The sequence below is a fragment of the Seriola dumerili genome, unplaced genomic scaffold, assembly GCF_002260705.1.
Source record: "Seriola dumerili isolate Sdu_G_001 unplaced genomic scaffold, Sdu_1.0 BDQW01000113.1, whole genome shotgun sequence".
In the NCBI taxonomy this organism is placed as follows: Eukaryota; Metazoa; Chordata; class Actinopteri; order Carangiformes; family Carangidae; genus Seriola; species Seriola dumerili.
Window position 1 is genome coordinate 15078 of NW_019174368.1, and position 20657 is coordinate 35734.

The 20657-nt window shown below is 41.2% G+C and overlaps 3 protein-coding genes across 5 annotated transcripts in view; 2 read left to right on the forward strand and 1 right to left on the reverse strand.

Moving 5' to 3' along the window:
* The window catches only part of LOC111223766 (serine/arginine repetitive matrix protein 2-like), an 11721-nt gene extending 10932 nt beyond the window's left edge, over positions 1-789 (forward strand). For all 3 annotated transcript variants that reach the window (XM_022748028.1, XM_022748030.1, XM_022748029.1), the window contains exon 14: positions 263-789. In XM_022748028.1, the coding sequence (XP_022603749.1) occupies positions 263-317 (55 nt within the window). In that variant the 3' untranslated portion in view covers positions 318-789. The remainder of the gene's footprint in view (positions 1-262) is intronic.
* Positions 790-2190: 1401 nt separating this feature from the next.
* Positions 2191-11605, forward strand: LOC111223760 (ras-related protein Rab-35-like). Its single transcript, XM_022748023.1, has 7 exons — positions 2191-2345; positions 3907-4810; positions 7312-7362; positions 8627-8750; positions 8861-8985; positions 9779-9903; positions 10184-11605. Exons 2-7 carry the CDS (start codon positions 4756-4758, stop codon positions 10331-10333), a joined length of 630 nt encoding a protein of 209 aa, XP_022603744.1. The 5' UTR covers positions 2191-2345; positions 3907-4755; the 3' UTR covers positions 10334-11605.
* A 778-nt stretch (positions 11606-12383) lies between these two features.
* On the reverse strand, positions 12384-20128 carry anapc2 (anaphase promoting complex subunit 2). The gene is made up of 14 exons (XM_022747960.1): positions 19909-20128; positions 19109-19358; positions 18681-19002; positions 17601-17733; positions 17236-17470; positions 16555-16674; positions 16265-16382; positions 15532-15710; positions 15306-15447; positions 14911-14986; positions 14380-14583; positions 14142-14274; positions 13134-13375; positions 12384-13000 (listed from the first exon to the last, which is right to left on the reverse strand). Exons 1-14 carry the CDS (start codon positions 19999-20001, stop codon positions 12791-12793), a joined length of 2457 nt encoding a protein of 818 aa, XP_022603681.1. The 5' UTR covers positions 20002-20128; the 3' UTR covers positions 12384-12790.
* Positions 20129-20657: the final 529 nt, after the last annotated feature.

Below are 20657 nucleotides of genomic sequence, written 5' to 3' on the forward strand. Positions count from 1 at the left end.
TACGTAAAAATCTTACACAAAGCCCCCAGTGTAACATGCAAAGTTTGCTAAAATTGACTTGACCTTCTTTGTTTTTACATCTGCGATGGCTGTGGGATGTCTTCATTCTAATGTACTTTTATCTGTTTATTTTGCATCAGACCTGTGGTGTTTATGGAAACGATCTATATAAATATAGGTTTATTTTTTATGCAACACAGTTTAAACACAGTTTTAACCCAAGCTTTAAGAAATGATGATTTATTATTTTTTCTTCCGGTAGGAGCGGCAGCAGGCAGTCACCAAGCCGCTCGTCAACCAGCAGACGAAGGAAATGAGCTGACAACTCAGAGACGCCTCACTACTTCTTCTATGTTGTTTCTCTGTTCGCCTCTGGCTGGTTTGAACTGGGCCACAACATGGACTTCACAGCCAGCGGTCAGTAGATACACATCTGTGAATGTCAGGGGACTCATTTTCGTTCTGAGCCACCACACAGTAATCACCAATGTGTTTGTTTTTTTTAAGCAGCGATGACCCAAGGCTGGCTTGTACATTTATTTTTATGAGCTGAATAAGAAACGTACACATTCACACACATAAACACAGCTGAGTAAAATGTAACTCTAACAATGTTCCTCTGTACTTGTACCGTTTATTGCGTTCTACCTGTAGATATGAGCTGTCTGTATTTTGGTTATTATCATGTAACAGATATGCGATTTCCATGTAATGTGAGCAGAAACTGAATTGTGGTTAATTTCTTTGTTGAAAATGGTTAATAATAATAAAAGGCAATTGTACATTTTATTTGTGTGAAATTTGGTTTTGCTGTGGTCCATCAAAATTACAGGATAAGTCTGATATTTTCCTACTATCGTCAATCCCATGTGCAGAGCCAAACCAACAGTGAATGTGTCCTGCTAACGAATATTGTCCTCATGTATCTTCTTCCTCTGAGCCATAGAGCTCCATACTAAAAACACATCAGTGAACCTCACTGTTGCACTGGGTGACATATTACTTCATCACCATAACTTGAAATGACAAGAAAAACACAGTATTTCCATATATTTTGATTTGGTGTTGCAGCCAAAAACGCATGACATCTTTTTTTTTTTTTTTTTTTTCTAGTAATTTTCAAGAGACCAAAAGAGAATAACCTATAAATCATGTCTAAAGGTGTTTCTGCTCTAAATGAGCTGTGTATAATGTTTGTAGCATTACAGACAGACAGATAATCCGCATAAAATTTTGTGATTACATAAAATCGAGGAGCCTGAGTTTATTCTTCTCTCCATGTCCACAGAGTTGTCATGTATATATTAATGGATGTATAAAGCACATGTTGGTTACTGCACTGTACAGAGTAGTAGATTATTACACACTTTTGTTTGGAATAAATTTCTACTACAACAGTTTACTTCAATTGAAATTATGATAGAATTACTAATGCATTTCTAGCATTTTTACTACTTGTCTAAGCTGAGGGTGAAACGAGCTGTGGAATGGAACAATGACTCAACAATAACTGACCGGATACTAGATCCTGCTGGTGTTGCAATAATGAAACTGGGATGGCGACATCAGTGTTACATGTGTCTTTACTGGTAGTTTCGTTTCACAAAAGTCTCATTACTAAGTCAGATTTGGATGCAGTATTTTAGCAAATTTTAGTTCAAGCTTGACAATTGTTGATATAAATTGACTGTGCAAACCCTAAAACACAACCAGGTATTAGTGTAAGATAACTGCAGGATATTTTTAACTTACAGTTTTAGTGGAAATTAACTACGCTTAATAAGAGATGGTTTGGATTTTGTTCACTAATTTGTCAGAGTTGATGTTTGCACTGACTGTGTTTACCATGGCAGAGGCTTAATCAGCCCTTTATGACATTCCCTTCTATAAATGCGGACATTTGTTCAAATTGAATTCAAGAATGAGATGAAACCTAATTTTAAAACACTATAGGGATAAAAACTGTGTACACTGAATACTCTTTTATCAACCATTTTTATTTCTAATTATCAGTGTACCTTGTGTCCTTTTTTGTGTTGTATCCTTTATTTTTGTTAATGTTGTGTCATTTGAACTAAATTCAGTTGATTAAATAAGAGGTTTAGTAATACACCGTGAGTTGGGACAGGGCTGTTGCACAGAATCTGGGGTTTTCCCACATGACTTGAACGCAGCACCAGATGATGAGAGTGGGTCATCAGCTGCACACAGTCAGGTGTGGTCGGCGGGGAGACATTCCGACCGGAGCGGTGATCCAGCGGACCTCACCGGAACGAAAACAACGTCTACCGCATATCTGTCAACATGACCCACCAAACGAGCACAAAGTACACCAGACGACCACAGTAAGTTTTTATAATCAGGGTCGTTCAAAGTTTTTCCAAGGAGAGAAGTTTTCTGACGTCTTGGGTGTTGAGTACGAGTCAGTGGCAGGCCAGGGTCAGGCCCAGAGACCGTCACTCCAGACTGGATAAAAGATCCTGGAAGTTGCAGCGTTTTCTTGCTTATCAACACCACTGCCCATCCTAAAAAACACACATAAGCGGTTTTGTATGGGTTATTTTAGGCTTCTTTGTTGCTCCGGTTGAAGTAGTTGGCGCTTAACGCGAAGAAAATAGTATTTAATTTGCTGTTTCATAGCTCTCGTGGATTACCTCCTACGGCAAATGTTGTGGCAGCTGAGACTTACGTGACCGTTGGAAGAAATTATGGTTTAACGATTGAGTATGACGTGATTTGATGTGTGCCGAATTGAAGAACGCCTTTCAAGACGTTATTGTTATGTCTTCACGAGTAATTCAGGCTAAGATGTAGCATCATTAATATGTTTTTCCGAAAAGTAATAGATTTCCATGGGAAGTTTGGCTTAGTTCTCCCAAACCAAGAACGTATCGGACAAGGTGAGCTGTTCACACATTAGCCTCCTTGCTTCAACGGCGCAACTGCAACCAAGTTAATGAAACATATTCCGATTACCGCTGTTCCTTTTAGACATTACAAAATTTAGACATCAGTTTCATGTCAACCTTCCGTTGTACCAGTACTGTCGTGGATGTCCCGCTGTGGACCTGTGCTGACGGAAGGGAATTTTACGCCAAACTACGTTCAAAATCTTTGCAAAAATCAGCTCGTCTATGGGCAAGTGCTCTAACCTCATATTAAATGACTCAAGGTTTTTTTTTTCTTCTCATACAGCAGGTTTCATACCTTAATTAATCAAATATTGATTGTGTGCTAATTTCAGTGTTTATTTACTGCACGTCACAAAGCTGTCGTCGTCGTCCTCCGTGTCCTCAGTTGAACACACGGCCAAACTCTCGCCAACCGGCAAACACTCGTTCTCAAATTGCATATTTTTATTAAAACAAATACAGTTTGGGGGAGTCCGTGTGGGCCGAATTGAAGGGTGATCAATGAAAGAGTGAACAAGAGCTGTAATTGTATTGGACAATGTGATAACCTTTGCTAATATGCAAAGAATCATTAATGTAAAGTTTTTAAGCGGGGATTCGTGGCCGGCTCTGCTCGCAAACCATCGCGTACTGGGTCTAGATTTGCTCGCATTAGCAACGTCCCATTAAATACTTTCACAGGCAGCCTTTCCTGTTTTCATGGAAAATTGTTAGCTAGCCTAGCTCTACTTCCCCAATTTAGCTCAGCTTCACTCTGTCAGTCAAGGAGCCTGTGTTGTTGCTTCCTAGCTTACCCAGCTAAGTTATAGGATGGGGGTGGATAAAGCAGGATGAGGAAGTTATATTTAGTGACTCAGCTGTTGTTTGAAGAACAGGGAGGGAGGTAAGGAGGGGCACACACTGCAAACAGTAATCAAAAATGAACTGTGGTGAGCTGCTTGATTGATGTTATTTGGTCTAACCTTATATTACTTTTGTCTCTTTTCTTGTTTAGCACCCATTAAACCTGGGCTGGTGAAGAGAGAAGTGAGACCATTCTCTTGTAATGAAACAGGGAATGGTTGACATTTTACCCAACGACCAGAGGAACTGAAGCGAAATTAAGGGATCAACTGAAAGGAACCTCAGCAGATGTAACCACTGAATGCTGTGAAAAGAGGAACATCTTAGTTTCTCACTTATTTTAAATAAGGGATGGAGTTAATGAGTGAGAAATAACTGGATTTACCATCAGTTGTCAAGTAACCCGTCCATTTGGCTGTCAGAGCAACAACCACAGAATGTCACCCCTCTATCACGGAGCTTTAGATGAGTGACTATCAGTGTTTAAATGCGTAGACCTCTGTGAAGACGTTACGTTCAATGTTGGACTGCATCCAAAGGAGACAGGAGGGAGTGTCCGCACTGCACTGACAGAACTGTGGATGTCAAAATCGATAAGTCGTCACAAGTTGGAAATACCCTGAATGAGTTTCATTGGGTGGAACTGGAACTAAGGTGGAGCCATGCGACCAGTCTTAGCCGTCAAGCATGAATCATAAATGCACAGCTCTCGAGAAATGTTCCATACTCTGCTGGCTGCTGTGGTTTCACTTTGAAACCAAAGAGAATGATGTGAACATTTGAACTTTAAGGATAAATCAAAACTGAAAAGTGGAGAAATTCAACTGGAAATGTTCTCTTATCGGCAGGGGAACGCCTGTGATTTTTGGACAAACTCTAGCTCTACTTTGAGCTCGTAGCATTGGGAGGTGGAACAAACAAACAACACTGGGAAGAATAGGGAATCACCTCCTCCTATGAAACTGATTTTACTTGGAAATACAGTAAGAGGCCAATCCAGATGGCGGGGAAAGACTACAATCATCTCTTTAAACTGCTCATCATTGGAGACTCCAGTTAGTGCATTTTGAGTTGTTAACAAAGCAGGTTGTTTAGCAGAGGAGTCCCAGAGGAGACAAATGGCATTAATAGGCTATATGCAAGTGAATATAAGTCAGTGATTCCCAAAGTCTACAAGATTTGTATCAGCTGGTTAACTGAGGAAGCGAGTAACAAAAGGAACCAAGTAGATTTTCATTGAAATAACATCATCAAGAAGATGAACTGCATGATTCTTTTAAAGCATGGTCCTCATTAGTTGTTAGTGTGCAGACAACGGGAAGCACACAGATGGAACGAACAACATTAACTTTGTTCCAGTAGTTTTTGCAGTGCAATTCAGCAATTAATCATGTTATTAGTTTTATCTGTGTTTGACTGTGACAATGGTCTATTTAACTTAAGTGTTACTCCACGTTCCCTCTGGTCATGTGTGACTCTGCAGTATGGGAACCACAGGTTCAGTGAGGTTTAAGTGAATTAGATATTTCAGATTGATGGTATTTTTTCAGATACCTCCACATTTTTTATCAAGAGGGCTGAAGTTAGTAACTTATAGATGTTCATGTGAGAGAGGGCATGCAGGGAGTGGACGTGTGCTCTGACAGAGGAGCCTGTTTTCTGATGATGGCAAAATGAAGCTTTCTGAGGATTCCTCAGCACATTACCTACAGCTGATTATTCCACATTAAACAGTAGTCTGTTGTACCACCATAATGATGAATGAATGTCAGGAATTGTGACCTTCATGTGCCTGCGCTTGTGTTGACCTGAACCTGGACTTAAAAAAAAAAAATTCTGCATCATTATGAAAAACTTGGCATTTCTCTCATTCTCTGCTTTAAAGCCCGAATAACACCCAAAAATATTTATCAGAGTTTAAAAGAAGTTCATTAGGATCAAGGTCACAAGTTCTGACATGGAAAACCACAGACTGAATCACACTGTCAAAATAAAGCAGTTTCATCAGTCGTGTTTTGTTTTAAGTTTCAAACTGCTCGATCTTCAGAGCAGTTCAGACATCACTGTTGTGGAATATTGAAACAGGCCTCAGAGCTTTGGTATCAAACATAAACACTGCTTTTGGGAATTGTTTTATTTTATCAATTCCTAACCTATTATTGTTGCCGATCAAATTCTGGCTCAGACTCTTGTCGTTGTTGGAGAGTAAGAAGTCACAGAACATCTGTTTTTTCCCCACTTGTTCTTATGATAAAGCTGATTATGATTGTGACTGGGGGCATTAAAAAAAAAATCTGTTTTTAGACCCGCTGCAGGAAATGCTGAGTCATTGTAGATCACCTTCCTCCCTGCAGGAAATTATTTTTGTGCAGTGATTAGATTTCATTGTATAACTGCTGGGGAGTCATACACTTGTGAGCACTTGCTCCAGTCCACCATATTGTAAACACTACACATGTTGTAACAGCCAGTAACTAGTGGTACTGGTGAAAGCTCAGTGGCCCCAAAAATTCACCTCTGAGGAGATGGTTTCAGGGAGATTTTATGGGAGGGAGTCCTTTTTTATCCTACAGATTTACACCTCACATACATTTTGAAATGTTTTCAGTTCAGAGCTGGTTCTCTGTTCTTGTTTTACATTTGACCTATGAGGATTTATTTATGTACAAGGTGGATTCCCAGTGATATTATCATCAGGGATTTATGTTCCTACACTGGAACAATTCCCTGAACAGTTTTTCCTGTAACGTTTCCTAATGATTCCTGGTTTCATGGAGGGAGGAGGTTTTATCTTTAGAGTTAGTCTGTTTCACTTTTGAATGAGGACACATTTTCTGTAGGTTTTAGTGTTGTTTGAGGACAGATAGTCAGAAGCTACAACAGTTTGTTTCTGGTTTTCTGTGATCTGGCTTGACTGGCATTATTTAAACAAACTGTTTGAATTGTTTATTAATGGATTCAAAAATGCTCTGACTGGTCAGGCAGCCTGTTAGTGACATTTGTCACTTCTCGGACTCTATAGTGATGTGGAACAAATCCTGAGTATTGTGATGGATCATCGTGACATGTTTTCCTCTTTGCCTGCAGACATTTATTCTTTTGCCACTTTATTGTAAAGAAAGTTGAATATCTTCATCCTCAATTACTACAATTTCTTAGCGAGACAATTTTGTTGTTGAGCGTAACCTAGTGTTAGTAATTATGTGACTTCCCATTCTGCTCCTGCTTCATTCTGGTTTTTGTCAAATCTCTTTCTAACAAATTGCCACTGGTTCTCTCAGGGCTGTTTTCAGCACCTTATTCAGGTTTTCTCAGGATTTCAGCCACTTTTTTATCACACATTTTCAGTATGAGTCCAACCTGCCCTTAGTTCATGCTTAGTTTCACTTCTGTTACCCTAACCTACGTATTTAGTTTATGACATTACTGGAAGGAAGCTGTCAGTCAGGATGGGATGGTCTTGTCATTCTGAGAGTAAACTTTAGACATAACTGGTTTGCCTGAATGGTCACAGTTATTGTTAATCCTGTCCCTCTGGTTTCTGTTTGTCTCTCAGATGTGGGGAAAAGCAGCCTTCTGCTCCGCTTTGCAGACAATTCCTTCTCTGGTGAGTTACCACAAATCTAAGTCACATGAAAGTAATACCAGGACTCACATTTATCAAGCTTCCCCGTGTTAGAAAACCAGACATGTAAAAGCATTTTATCAAGACAAGTCATCATATCTCCAGGGTTTATCAGAGCTGTTCTAACCTGTCAGGAGCTCCAGAGGAAGCAGGTTTTTGGACAAATGTTGGGGGATGGGTGGACATGTAGAACATGGAACTTTTTATTTAGAACAGCCCTCTTCAAAGATATCGATTGGATGTAATCCCCAATTTGGATGAAAACATTTCCACCCACAGGCCCTGCAGACCACTATAGGAGAATGAGGTAGATCTCAGTCAGTAAGTTCATACATACTCCAACAGTCCTGGAACCATCAGCATCATAAATGTAATTTCCTCAAGCACAGATGATTTGACACATTCAGTTAATTTTATAACACGGTGTCAACATATATAATCCATTATGAATGAAAAATCTTTGATGTTGTGGCTTAATATTTCATTTGGAGGAAAAGCATCCAAAAACCTGTTCATTAGGTGGGTTATACATCACACTATAAAAATAATATACATATGTCAAAACAATGGTAATCTGAGTGACCATCAGCCACAGGTGAAAACAACTGGAACACAAAACAAATAAACAATCAGACAAAAGATCTGACTGACTGAAACAGAGAATAAAAGTCATTAGGGAGCAAAGAGCACTGTGTAAATTATAATTTTTCTACCAACCACACACTGGAGTGGCTGCGCCACAGCTCCACACACTACAGTGGTGTTAAAACACAGGCTAAGTAATAAATCTACACGTGTTGCAGCTATTTGAACATGGATATTAATCCGTGTATTGAATGGTTTGGAGTATGAGTGGCCCTCGTCTTAGACAAATGTCCAGGTCTTTTTTTTTTGGTATTTAAAGTCATACAGAATGTAATAAATCACTGATGCAGTTGAACAAAGACAACATGTCCCCTCCCCCTCTGTCCTACTCCAACAGAGCCCCCATCCCTATTATAGTGTTACTGTACCATGTTTGTAATCGGTCCGTTTCCTAACCGATTACATAACACACAGACAAATTCAATGTGACAAAAAATGTAGGTGAGACAAAAGAAAACAGACAAAAAACAAATTCTGATGGAAATGTTGAAACTCGTATCTGCTGTATTTGTCATGAGACAAAGACTGATGCATGGAGGTAATGTGCCTCACATATTGCACAGTGTGTGCTGCTCTCTGATGATTCGCTGCTCTCCTGCAGGCAGCTACATCACCACTATCGGTGTTGACTTTAAGATCCGAACAGTCGACATCGAAGGAGAGCGGGTGAAGCTGCAGATCTGGGACACGGCGGGGCAGGAGAGATTCAGAACCATCACATCAACGTAATCATCTCCAGACCAAAACTGGTTTTATGTTCAGGAGTTTTCCTCACTTTGATTTTAACCTGGTGGTTCATCACCCAATTCATTCTGCTTCATCTTTCCTTTTCCAGATACTACAGAAACACCCACGGTGTCATTATTGTTTACGATGTGACGAATCCAGAGTCGTTTGTCAATGTTAAGAGGTGGTTAAATGAAATCTCCCAGAACTGTGACACCGTCTGCAAGATCTTAGGTGAGTCAACAGTGTTAATGAGAGTTTGAAAGAATCATAATTTCATGTTACTTGCATGGTGAAATGCTGTTAAACATTCTCACATTTATTGGTGGGACAGTGTGTTGCCCTGTGCAGCAGCTCACTCAAAGAGCAGCTTTGGGAGCTCGGACTTCATGACCCAGGAACCAAAACTAGAAGGTTCCTTCTGTGTGTTCTGTAGAAGTTTAAAATGTGAGATTCTAAAAAAAAAAAAAACAAAAACAGGAAGTTCAATATATGTATTTGAAAGGTCCCATATTTTACATTTTTCTGGTATTTTATTTGAAGTGTTGATCCATATGGAGATATATTTGTGGTTTTAAGAACCAAAAAGAAGACAGGCTCTGAGCCTCTCTTCTGATTGGCTGACTGTTTTCTGAGTGATCTAATTAAAAAAAAAAAAAAAATCAGATTTTAGGTCAACACTCAGAGAAATCAATTGCTGCAAGGTTGGTGACTGCTTTGTTGTGACATCACAAAGTTACAGAAGTCCTGACGGCTCGTTTTAAGGCTCATTTTCTTAATATAGACCTAGACCTGCTTTATAATCACAAACACATGGACAGCTACCTTTTATACATGATGGGACCTTTTTAATTAAAAAAAAAATGTGGTGGAATAAATTCATTGTTGGTTTTTGTCTCTTCATGCAATTTGGTGAAAATAATAAATGTTGAAATAGTACCATCCATTAACATAAACAGTGTTTTCACAGAAGAAAGGTACAGTAGTCTTTTAAGTGCAGAGATAAAGTTCCTGCTCTCTTTCTCAGTGGGAAACAAGAACGATGACCCTGCCAGGAAACAGGTGGATACCCAGGATGCTGTGCGTTTTGGGGAGTCGGTGGGTGTTCGGGTGTTTGAGACCAGCGCCAAGGAGAACATAAACGTTGAAGAGGTAACTCCAAGATGTCCTGCGTGCAGTGGCTTCCTTTATATTACAATATTTACACTGATTTTTTAAAATTAATATTTAGAATTTTTTACTTAAAACTGCATTTAACAGTTTTTATATACATACTTGTGTCAAGCAGGGCAATGTTATCGGTGCATTTATATCTATAACTACATACTCATGTTTTCTCCATATTCCTTTTTAAGGATGCAAACCTCAGGTGTCCAAAGAACAATTTTATTAGCTGTAAAGGTTCAGTCTGTTTTGTTGTTCCTCTGTTCAGATGTTCATGGCCTTCACCCGCATGGTGCTCCGGGCCAAGAAGCAGAGCCAGAACAGAGCCGAGAGGGAACGAGAGCGGGAGAAGGACACAGTCAACATCAATGCCCAGAGAGACAGAGACCGCAGGAAGAGAGGGAAGAAATGCTGCTGAGACACAGACGGACACCAAAGCCACTCGACGCTCATCGCTTAACACAAAAAGCAAAGAAGATTGGGAAAACTGTGCCTTAGGAGATAAGTGTTGTGTGTTTCAAACTGCAGATAAAAAAAAGTCAGAAACTGTGCGGTTCACTCTTTACGACGCCAAGTTACAACACAACAGTCTACAGGTTGTTAAAGTAACTGAGGCTGAGGGATTCAGTCTGTCAGCACTGACAATATGTAGCAGTTTGGAGTTTACAGGAGTTAAAGGACCATTCTGATGTTTTTTAAAAAAAAGTTTTTTTAGCCCATGTCTTACAAGTCAAATTTAAAAGCATGTTGTAGTGGTTTAGATTTTTGAAGCCTGAGGATGGAGGAGCTGGCTGGTCAGGACGCCTTCTGTACATAATGATTATTTTTATTATCTATTAATCTGGTGACTGTTTGGAATATGAAATGCCAGGAAATAGTAAAAAGGGCCAATTACAATTTCCTAACGCCCAAGATGGTGCCATCAAATAGCTTATTTTGTTTGACTGAAAGTCCGAGCCAGAAAGATATTCAGTCTACTATTAAATAAGACAACGAGAAGCTAGAATCATAACATGTTTGGCATTTTGCTTGAAAAATGACTTTAACCTTCCAGTTTTAGCTTTGACATGACATTTGGCTTGAAACACTGCATCACAGAAGATTATGCTAAAGTGAGACTTCTGTAAAAGAAATAAGATAACTGAAACAGTCAGAGCAGGCATGTTGTAACCAACTCAATAGTTTCAAGTCTCTGGGAGTTGATTTTCATGTAGTGAAACAAACAGAAAAACTGCTTCCTGTAAAGTTGATAAATTCATAAATCAAAAACACTACAATCTGCTTTGAAGTATGGTGGTGAGATGTGAAGTGTATGTAACTGTAGTAAAATAGCTAACACATAGAACAACACTGGTCTGGTCCTTTAACTTAGCTCTAGTGAACTACTGGTATGTGCCGACGTCTTTTTGTTTTTCTTAATACAGAACAAGTATTTTACCACTGAAAGGGAACTGGTTGCAGTTGTTATTAAATCGTAACTTTGACACACTAACAGTGTGACGAGTGCAGTCCAATGTATGTGTATGCCTTGTTTCACTCAAATGAGGCCAGTAATCTAAGACAACAGTATGTGTAACCTTGAGACAAATACAAGCCCAAAATGTTCGTCATTCGTTTGTTGTTTTTTTTAAATGTAAATCTCTGTTGCCTAGCAAATGTGTCCAAATCCAAATAAAGCAATAAATCCAGACTTTCTGTTTGTATCAAAAACATCCCCCCACACAGACCAGTGCGTCAGCTGGAACAATAATTAATGTAAAATTCAAAGATTTTCTTTATGAAGATGATCAACCTGCAGCAGAGTTTAACACATTAAACTAACTTGGGCACCTATTACTAGAAAATCATCCAGACTACTCTGATGTCTCTCGACAGTTAAAAGATGGGCTGTTGATCGCAAACTGGTGAATGATATTGAATAGATTACATTGTCTTTTAAGAAACAAAACTCTGACCCAATAAAAATTTAGTTTTTTTCCCTTCCCGATTACGCTGATATATTGAAATTCAACTATGCTTCCAAGAAATTAAAACGGGGGCGAGTGGTTTGGGTGCATACCACATGGGCGCAAAAAACCCTGAGCAGTAAGATCCCCAGTTCAACTCCCAGCTGAATGGATTTTTTTACTGCATGTCACTCCTCTACTTTCTCTCCCCGTACTTCCTGTCTGTCTCCACTGTCAAAAAAGTAAAAACAGTGGTAGAAGAAGACTAAGATCCTTTAAGTAAAAGCTGCAGGACCTCAGTGTAGAAATATTCCATTACACATCAAAGTTCTGCAGTGACAATCTTACGTATGGAGTATTTTAATTACAAAATCTTAAATCAGAGAAGTAAATGTTTCTAACCACTGCAGAAAAAAACAGTATAATATCCTCAAAACTGGAAACCTGTCACATGGTGCTTGTGCAGCTCAGTGAAAAACTGTAATGAGTTGTCAGCAAAAACAAAAAAAAGGCTGCCGTCAAAGAAACACAAGATATTAAAGAGCTTTTATAATCATACATCAGTCTGTTACATCAGTGTTCAACACCAATAACATGCACAACTTAGCAGCATTAACACTGTCTGGACAGATCCATAAGAGGGTGGATGGGCTTTTATTTTGAAAAACCAAACTTTTCAGAGGAATAGCCTTCATAAAATTATGCTGCATTCATATCATTGGCAAATCCAGTTCGACAGTCTGGTGGAAATTCTGTTGGATTAACCTGAAATTGACTGATACTTACCTGTGGGTGATGAAAGAGTTCATCTCAGTCTGTAATAGTTTTTCAGTTTTTCACCCAAAGGCTGAGCAGAAGAGCATTTTCATATTTCTCACAGCACATGAACGCAGTGTCACACTTAAACAGTTTGCCCGCCTCCTCCTTCCTCAGTTGGATTTGGGGAGTCTGTAGACGCCTGCAGAGACCATCAGCTGATGCTCCCTCACCTTCCTCTGCAAGAAGGCCTCCAGCTCGTTGACGTCCATCTCCGTAACAACGGGTCCCGTGGCGACGAACATCCGGAGCATAGAGTGGATTCGTTCCAGCGTCATCGTGTCGAGGTTGGTCAGCATGGCCTGGATGTAGGCCCAGAACAGCTGCAGAGACAGAGACTGAGTGTTTTCAGAGGCTTCTTGGCAATGCATTCACTTTTCATCCTGTTAACTGTTGTTGTACGTTTGAGTGTGTGTGAGTGTGTGTGAGTGTGTGTGTGTGTGTGTGTGTGAGCACCTGCAGCTTCTCCTCCCTCTGCTCAGACTGGGTGGTGGTGTTGGAGTCTCTCTCCTCGTCGCTGTCGATCAGCATCACGCCTCTCTCCATCTTCTCTTTGGATGAACCGGTCTCCACCACGTAGTAGCGCCCTCCCGCCTCCTCCCTCAGCACGCCATGCTGCTGCCACAGAGCGAGCTTCCTGTGCACCAGCTCCTTCGGGGCGCCCAGCTTCATGCTCAGCTCCTCCAGTGTCCAAGAACCTGATGGACGACAAACGTTTTTATGTCAACTTTCCAGAACCTCAGCTCAAACTTCGACTGTTTGCTGTGTGGGACTCGTCCTCATCAGATTTATATATCAGTTTTATATTTAGCAACATGAGTACAGGCACTAAAACCTGAGTTGGAGGCCTGCTGACAAACAGAAGAAACACTGAAGATATTCATGACACTGACAAACAAAGTGAATATGATGTGGATCCATCATGTCATGGCTGATACCTGATCTGCTTTAAGAAGTCAAAATCGGGGAAGGATCCAGTGTTCTCGGATCGGTGCATCCCTACTTCTGCTGATGTGATTAGTGTAGGAATTTGTGGTGAGCAAAGTCTTGTGTCTCTAAGCTTGGGTGACTACAACTACCTACAGTCTAAACTAATTTATAATTGCATTTAAATGTTAAAAAATATCCTGATTTGTGGTTGTTGCCATATTTTCCTACTGCACCGAATTTAAGCAACAGTAACTTGTCTGTATTCAGGAGGAGGAATCAATATTAGCCTCAAGATGATAGCTTGAGCTTTGAAAACAAATCTTCCACTAGCAAATACTTAGCTACTTTACGACGAGTGAAATCTGACAATGCTGTTGATCTTTTAAATTCAACTTCCTGGCTAGTAATTTAGTAAAATGTTATTGTTATGTGAATGAAGAAGCCAGTGTTGAGAAGCACAAATCAAGCTCAAGATTTGATTAGAATTTTAAATCAACTCTTCACTCCCGTCAAGAATGAAATGAAAGAGCGTACTTTTTTCCTGGAAGTGCAGGATGATGGCGGCGTGGATGGGAGTGACATTGAGGTTGGTGAGGGTGCGATCCTCCAGCTCCACATCCAGAGTGACTGAACCCATGTGAGGCTTCCAGCTCAGCGTCCTCATGGCCTGAAATGCAGACGACAGACTGATGTTACAGGGTTGAGATGCTCAGACGTTAAATCCCCAGCGCTGGCCTCACAGAAGAACCAGGAAGCAGCAGGTGAACTCCACCTTGAGTTTCTCGTAGCGGTGTGTGTAGGCCTCCATGGCCTGGCAGACGAGCGGGGGCAGCTCCAGCTTCTCCTCCTTCAGCTGAGGCCAGAACTCGGAGGACAGGATGATGGCTGACAGGGACAGTGGGGGCTGCTCCTCCTCGCTCAGCCTCGACTCCTCCTCTCGGATGTTACTGTTGATCCTGCGAGAGTCTGCCATGTCCTGGACGAGAGGAACGGGAGACAATGTGTTTTACTTTTATTTAAACATATCTAGAAGACAGTGCTATTGTTTCCTGTCTCTATCCACGGAGGGAAATTATAGATTTGAAATTTAAAACAATTTATTTTATCTTCCCTAGTAAACAGCAGTGAAAGTCAGTTTCTGTTTATAATCAAATATATTATGATAAGAGTAAAGTTCTCCACTAAAACTCAGCAGGTGGAAAAAAACAAGCTGAATATCTGTGAGTCAATGTTATAAGATCAGTGCATATTTCAGAGAGGACTGTAACAATGACTGCAGTGACTAAAACAGGAGTGTGTTTACCTTCAACATGACCTCACAGTAATGCATGTGAGACTCCCCGAACCTGAGCTTCAGCAGCTCCACGTTACGAATCTCCCTGCAAACAGACGACAAAACAGTAAAAATAATAAATATATAGAACGACATCAGATGATGACATCACGTGGCAACGAAGACCAGCCAGCAGCTGATGGTCAGTTCAGTTCGTTCATGGTCATTAGCTACCTGTTTCACCCTTGTCTATGAAAAAAACAAAAGTGAATTGATTCAAATTTGTAGATCTTTAAAACAAAAATCTATCAAGTTAAAACCCGAACTTCATCTTTGTCTGTAATTACAAATTTCTGGCTCATTCACATCGAAGTCTAAGCGGTGATCACGAGGTGTGAAGAGGAAGCCTGTTTGTGCACATGTACCTGGCGGTGTTGTAGTTGAGCTGGTGCAGCAGTCTGTCAGCCAGCACGGCTCTGTACTCGTCTATGAAGATGTCCTTGCTGCCGTAGATACTGACCAGGAGGCTGATGATGTCTGACGAGCGACGCTTCGAGCCCATTTTGTCTGACACATGTTCAGAGGAGACATATTAGTGAAGTTCAGATAATTGAACAACACCGTACATTAAGATATGATGCGTTCGCTGACCTGGCACGGCGTCGGTGGGGTCTGGGGTCCAGTCCTCTGGGTGGTTGCCTTCTTCATCACTATCCTGCATCTCAAGAGTCACGGGGTCTCCTCGTGACAGCTCGGAGGCCAAGTCAGTGCAGCCCTCAGCGTCTCCAGTGAGACCGGCAACGATCTGCCTCACCGTGTCCTCCCGTGTCCTGGAACGCACCAGAGAGACTTAAACGTCAGCTGTTTGAGCATACAGGTAGAAACTGTCTTGATTTATCTGTTCTTGTGTTTTAGTTCAAATTTCATGCTTTATATTTAATTTTCAATAGTTGTTTACTGTAAATTGTGATTTCTATGCCTCTGTCACTGGTGCAGAGGTCAACTTCACTGTGACGGCATAATGTTCTGCAAAAACACGTCTAGTTATTATTCAACACTGCAACTCAGGAACGGGAGATTGTGACCATATTTTCTGCAACTCGACTGGTTGGTGAAGGAAACAATCATGAGGTGATAAATTCTAGTTTGAAGGTGTAAAGATCTTTATAATCTCCCATTAGGATTAAGGAGGTTTTTATTTCCAATCTTCATTAAGAAAACACTATGTTTACATTACGTTTGTGACCAGCTGATGAGGATGAAGGTGAGAGAGATCAAAGATATCAACCACCAATGATTACACTTCATACCAAGCAAGATTACAATTGAATATTTTACATATTTAATGTAAGAAAAGAACCGACATGAGTATAAAGTGACTCACCTGAGGTATTTGCGGATTGGTTGGCAGGCGACCTGCAGGATGACCATGGAGGGGTCCAGCTCTCTGAGGGCCTTGATGGCCGAGATGTAAACCGTGAGGATATCAGACGTGTGAACGCCTATGGACGGAAGGTGCAACAGACACAGAGGCTCAATATAAATCTGAACTGATTTTCAAATAGCTTCTGGTTCTGCTGTCTAATCACTGCACATACTATACTATATATATCATACAGATATCATGAAAGCTCCAAAACCATCACATTACAGTATCTTACGCTGCTCACTAACCTGGGTGCAGAAGACGACTCTCAAAAGCAGATTTTAATGAGGTGAGGAGCTGCTGTCTCTGATTGGTTCTTTCCAGACAGAACTTCAGATCCTCAATGGCAGCTTTGGATTCTGGGAAATCTGAGGGACAGGACACATGGAAATAAACACAGGAAAAGTCACAGTCAGCTGATTTCAGTCCCCCTAACTGAGCATTTCCAGTATAAACTCAAACTGTGATAACAGAAACCCGATGAGGATGTCTGGGCTCCGCTGTTTTTGTACTGTATGATTTATTTACAGAACATAACAGGGACAGAAAGTGCAGGGCAGATTTGAACCTTTAAAAATGACACTGAAATCTGAGCAAATCTTTTTGTTATCTGTATTTCCCCCAGTCAGAAGTTTCATCTCTGAGTGTCCAGGATACAGATAAGTCCAGGACGTATTTAGCCTAGCTTAGCACAAAGACTTGGAGCAGGTGGAAACTGTTAGCCTGAAAAAACCTTCATAAACTGACCAATCATCTCTGGACTTTCATTTTTAAAAAATCCTGTTTGTGCAAAAAATCTTTGGTCACTTAAAGAAACCAAACGTATTTACCATTCCAGTTCAATTCTGATTAAAAGCATGACTGACTGACTTTGAAGACATGCTGGGACGTAACCAACACAACCAGTAACATGCTGTTTTCTCTCTCACCTCTGATGATGCTGAAGAGCTCTTCGATCCTCATGTTGACGTAGATCCTGCAGAAGAACTGGTGCATGTGGCATCTCCACTGCTTCAGGATGGGGCTGGTGGGCTGGCCAGCCTGGATGCTGGGAGCACTGGGTGTGCTGGGTGCACTAGGAATGCTGGGAGCAGGTACCGGACCCTCTGTGTCCGCCTCACTTGCAAACACTTTGCTTAACCAGCCCAGCACCAGCTCCAGCCACTGCTCACACAAAAACAAAAAGGAAAAATCAACCTTACCACCACCTATTAGCTACCAGCTAACGGCTAACGAAGAGGCTTGTCCTGATAAAAAACTTCATGATTAACATTCACTGATCATCTTGTTTTACCTCCTGGAACTCCAGCAGGAAGGAGCACTCGTACTCGCCCCTGCAGTGCTGCTCCATTCGCTGCTCGATGAGCTTGTGGAGGATGGAGGTGACGGCCTCGGAGCTGACCCACTCCAGCAGCTGGAGTTTTGAACTACAAAATGAAAAAATAAAAAATAAATAATGTCCAATACATCATGTACTGTTTCAATACCGGCTTCAAACCAAACATACTGGACGAATTTCAGATTTATTGCATCCTGTTTTTCCCAAGATAACAAAGAGGAAACATGTTTTACTTTAGGAAGCTTTGTGTAGTGTCATGGATTTTGAAAATTATATTGTGGGAATGTAGTTCCTAAACTGTCTGTTTGTCATTGTTGTTTGCTTCAAGGAAAGGAGAAGCACTTTGTGAAACAACCTTGAGAATTTACTTTAATTTAGTTTTGACTGCATCAGCTGCTTCACGTTTCAAGTGCAAAAATTCCGAATGTAAACTGGAACAAAGTGGGATCTGATGTGGGCTGGGCTGCATTTGAAAAACACCTAATTTCTAACTGAATCTAAGATTACTTTACCCTGATTTGAGTTAATCTGTAATGTATTGCAGTATGTGGTTGTCTGTTTTGGTGGCCATTTGCAGATTTATTTTTAAACTTGTTTAGTTGAATTGACCGTCTGTCTGCTGTTTGCTGCTGAGCAGGTCATGGACTTTATCAGTGGCTTTATCAGTGTGATTCATGTAAACAGCTGCTGCTGGAAACACTGAGACTGAACTGTACAGAAAATGTTCTGTAAAACCAAAACTAGGAGCTAAAAGAGGCTAAAAGGCTGAAGGGAAACTCTAAGAGGTAACTCTATGTGGGTTTGTACCACAGAGCACAACATTTCATATTATAAAATTATTGATTAGTGCAGCAGAGGGTGTTGACAAAAGAAAAGCACTATATTATAAATATGACACAAGTTATGAATTTAAAATACTACTACAGACTGTGTGCGTTGGTTAAAAAAAAAAAGTAAAAGTTGTTTGGAAATGATCAGCTGTGTGTTATTTATGCATAAATGATCTTTACTGTCCCCCTTCCTGAGTCCACTCACAGTATGTGGCTGAGCTCCTGTAGTTGCTCCAGGGCCTCCTGACACCAGCACTGCTGTGCTGGAACCCCACAGCCTGGGCAGACCCCTCCCTCTGGGCTGTCAGTAGCCTCCGCCCCGTCCTCCGCCTCCCCCTCCTGGTTCATATAGACAGAGAAGGTCCTGCTGTAAAACTCTAGCACTCGCTCCTGGAGAACAGGGGAGGGGGAGAAGAGGAGGAGGGCCCTGATGATGGTGAAGGCCCGCTCCTGAAGGCCCCTGGGCCCCGGGCCACAGAGACCGCCCCGGCCCTCGTCCTGCCACATCCCCAGCCGCTCCAAACCACCTAGGAGGAGGAAGAGGGGTTGTTTGAATGCTGTTGCACCCCTGACATAAACAGAGAAAACCTGTGATTTACTGTCAACTTATCCAGTCATAGTTTTTCTACTTGCCCAGGAACGGCTCCAGTCGGTCCAACAGAGTCCGGAAGGTGGCGAGGAGAACCCAGGCCCTGCCTCTCTCCTCCAGGTCATTCTCTGGCTGTTTGAGTCCGGACCAGAACTCGGGAACCACGGAGGAGGACAGACGCATCTGCAGAGTCTCCAGCAGCCAGCCGCCCACCAGCTGTCCCAGACCCTGACCACACAGCAGGGCCAGGGAGTTCGAGAGGCTCTGCTCCGTCACTGAGAAGCCAGGAGACACCTGGAAATGGACCAAACACAGATGAGGCTGTGTACTAACTCTGAATCTCTTGAGTCAGGTTTTGTGTTGAACTTGCACTTACAGTATCTAGGCCTTGGCCAAAGCTTTCATCAGAGCAGTTACTGTAAAAGCCACTTCTAGTCAAAAATGTTTTTTTCCTTTTACTTTAGTTGGGTGTTTGAGCTTCAGTGAGCAATGTGATGATGTAAATCTGGAAACAGGAGGAAAACCTCTTTCATTAAAATTATGATATTAAACATTAATAGCAAGTTAGTTGACGTTGGTTTTTGCAAAGACAGAGGCAAACAGCCAGTAGAGCAGAGCACTGACAGAATTTACACAACCAGAGACAAAAAAGAAAGAGAGAGACGGAGACACAGATGTGCCGAATTTAACCGAACATGCCATGTCCCACTGGGTGTTAGCCACAGCCACGAGCAAGAAAATATTATATCGTTAGATATTTGAATGTGGTTCGGCAGCATCGGTCCCCTCCATGTTGCCTTCTGGGTCTTTTGGCCACACGAGTCAGGCGATAAACCCCACTCACCAGAGCTGCTGTGACAGTTTCCCAAGCATCAGCGATCCCGTGTTGTGGTTCGGAAATTTCGGCCGAGTCCGATTCCATCACAGTTTCCTCCATTTTCTTACACTTTCTTCAGTAACAACAAACTAGCTAATGTGAATAAGATAATAGTTGCTCATATCATTCTTCTGTTATGAAAATAACATAACGTTTGCTTATCGCGGGTTTACTTCTTCTTCTTCGTCGGTGTCGTCTTCCTTCTTCTTCTTCGCCTTACTCTTCCAATGAGTTTCACGCAAAGCAGGTGCTCAGACGCTCCCTCTACAGCACTACGCTGGTAGTGTTATTTTGAAAAATCACAGGAAGTTTTCATAAAAAGTATGACATGGACTTGACAGCTGACCCAAGAATGATGTGTTTGCTGCCTTCTAGTGGTCACAATGAAGAACTGCAGGACCCTACTTAAATATATGGTAACAAGCACTGTTTAATACGGTATCAAATACAACGGTATTTGTAATAACGTTAACGGTAATTAGTTGTTTTAATAACTGTTTTCTAACATTTACCGACGTAAAGTTTATATATATAATTATGAATGTATGCAATATTTTCAATATTTATGCCCTCTAGTGGCTACAGCGAGTAACTATAACGGCACACCACCAACATCAAGCTAACTACATTAACGGTAGTACTACTTCCGGCTGTTACATTCAAACTAAAACGTTTGAAATTGATGTAGTTACTCATTTTGACAGTGTATAATCGTG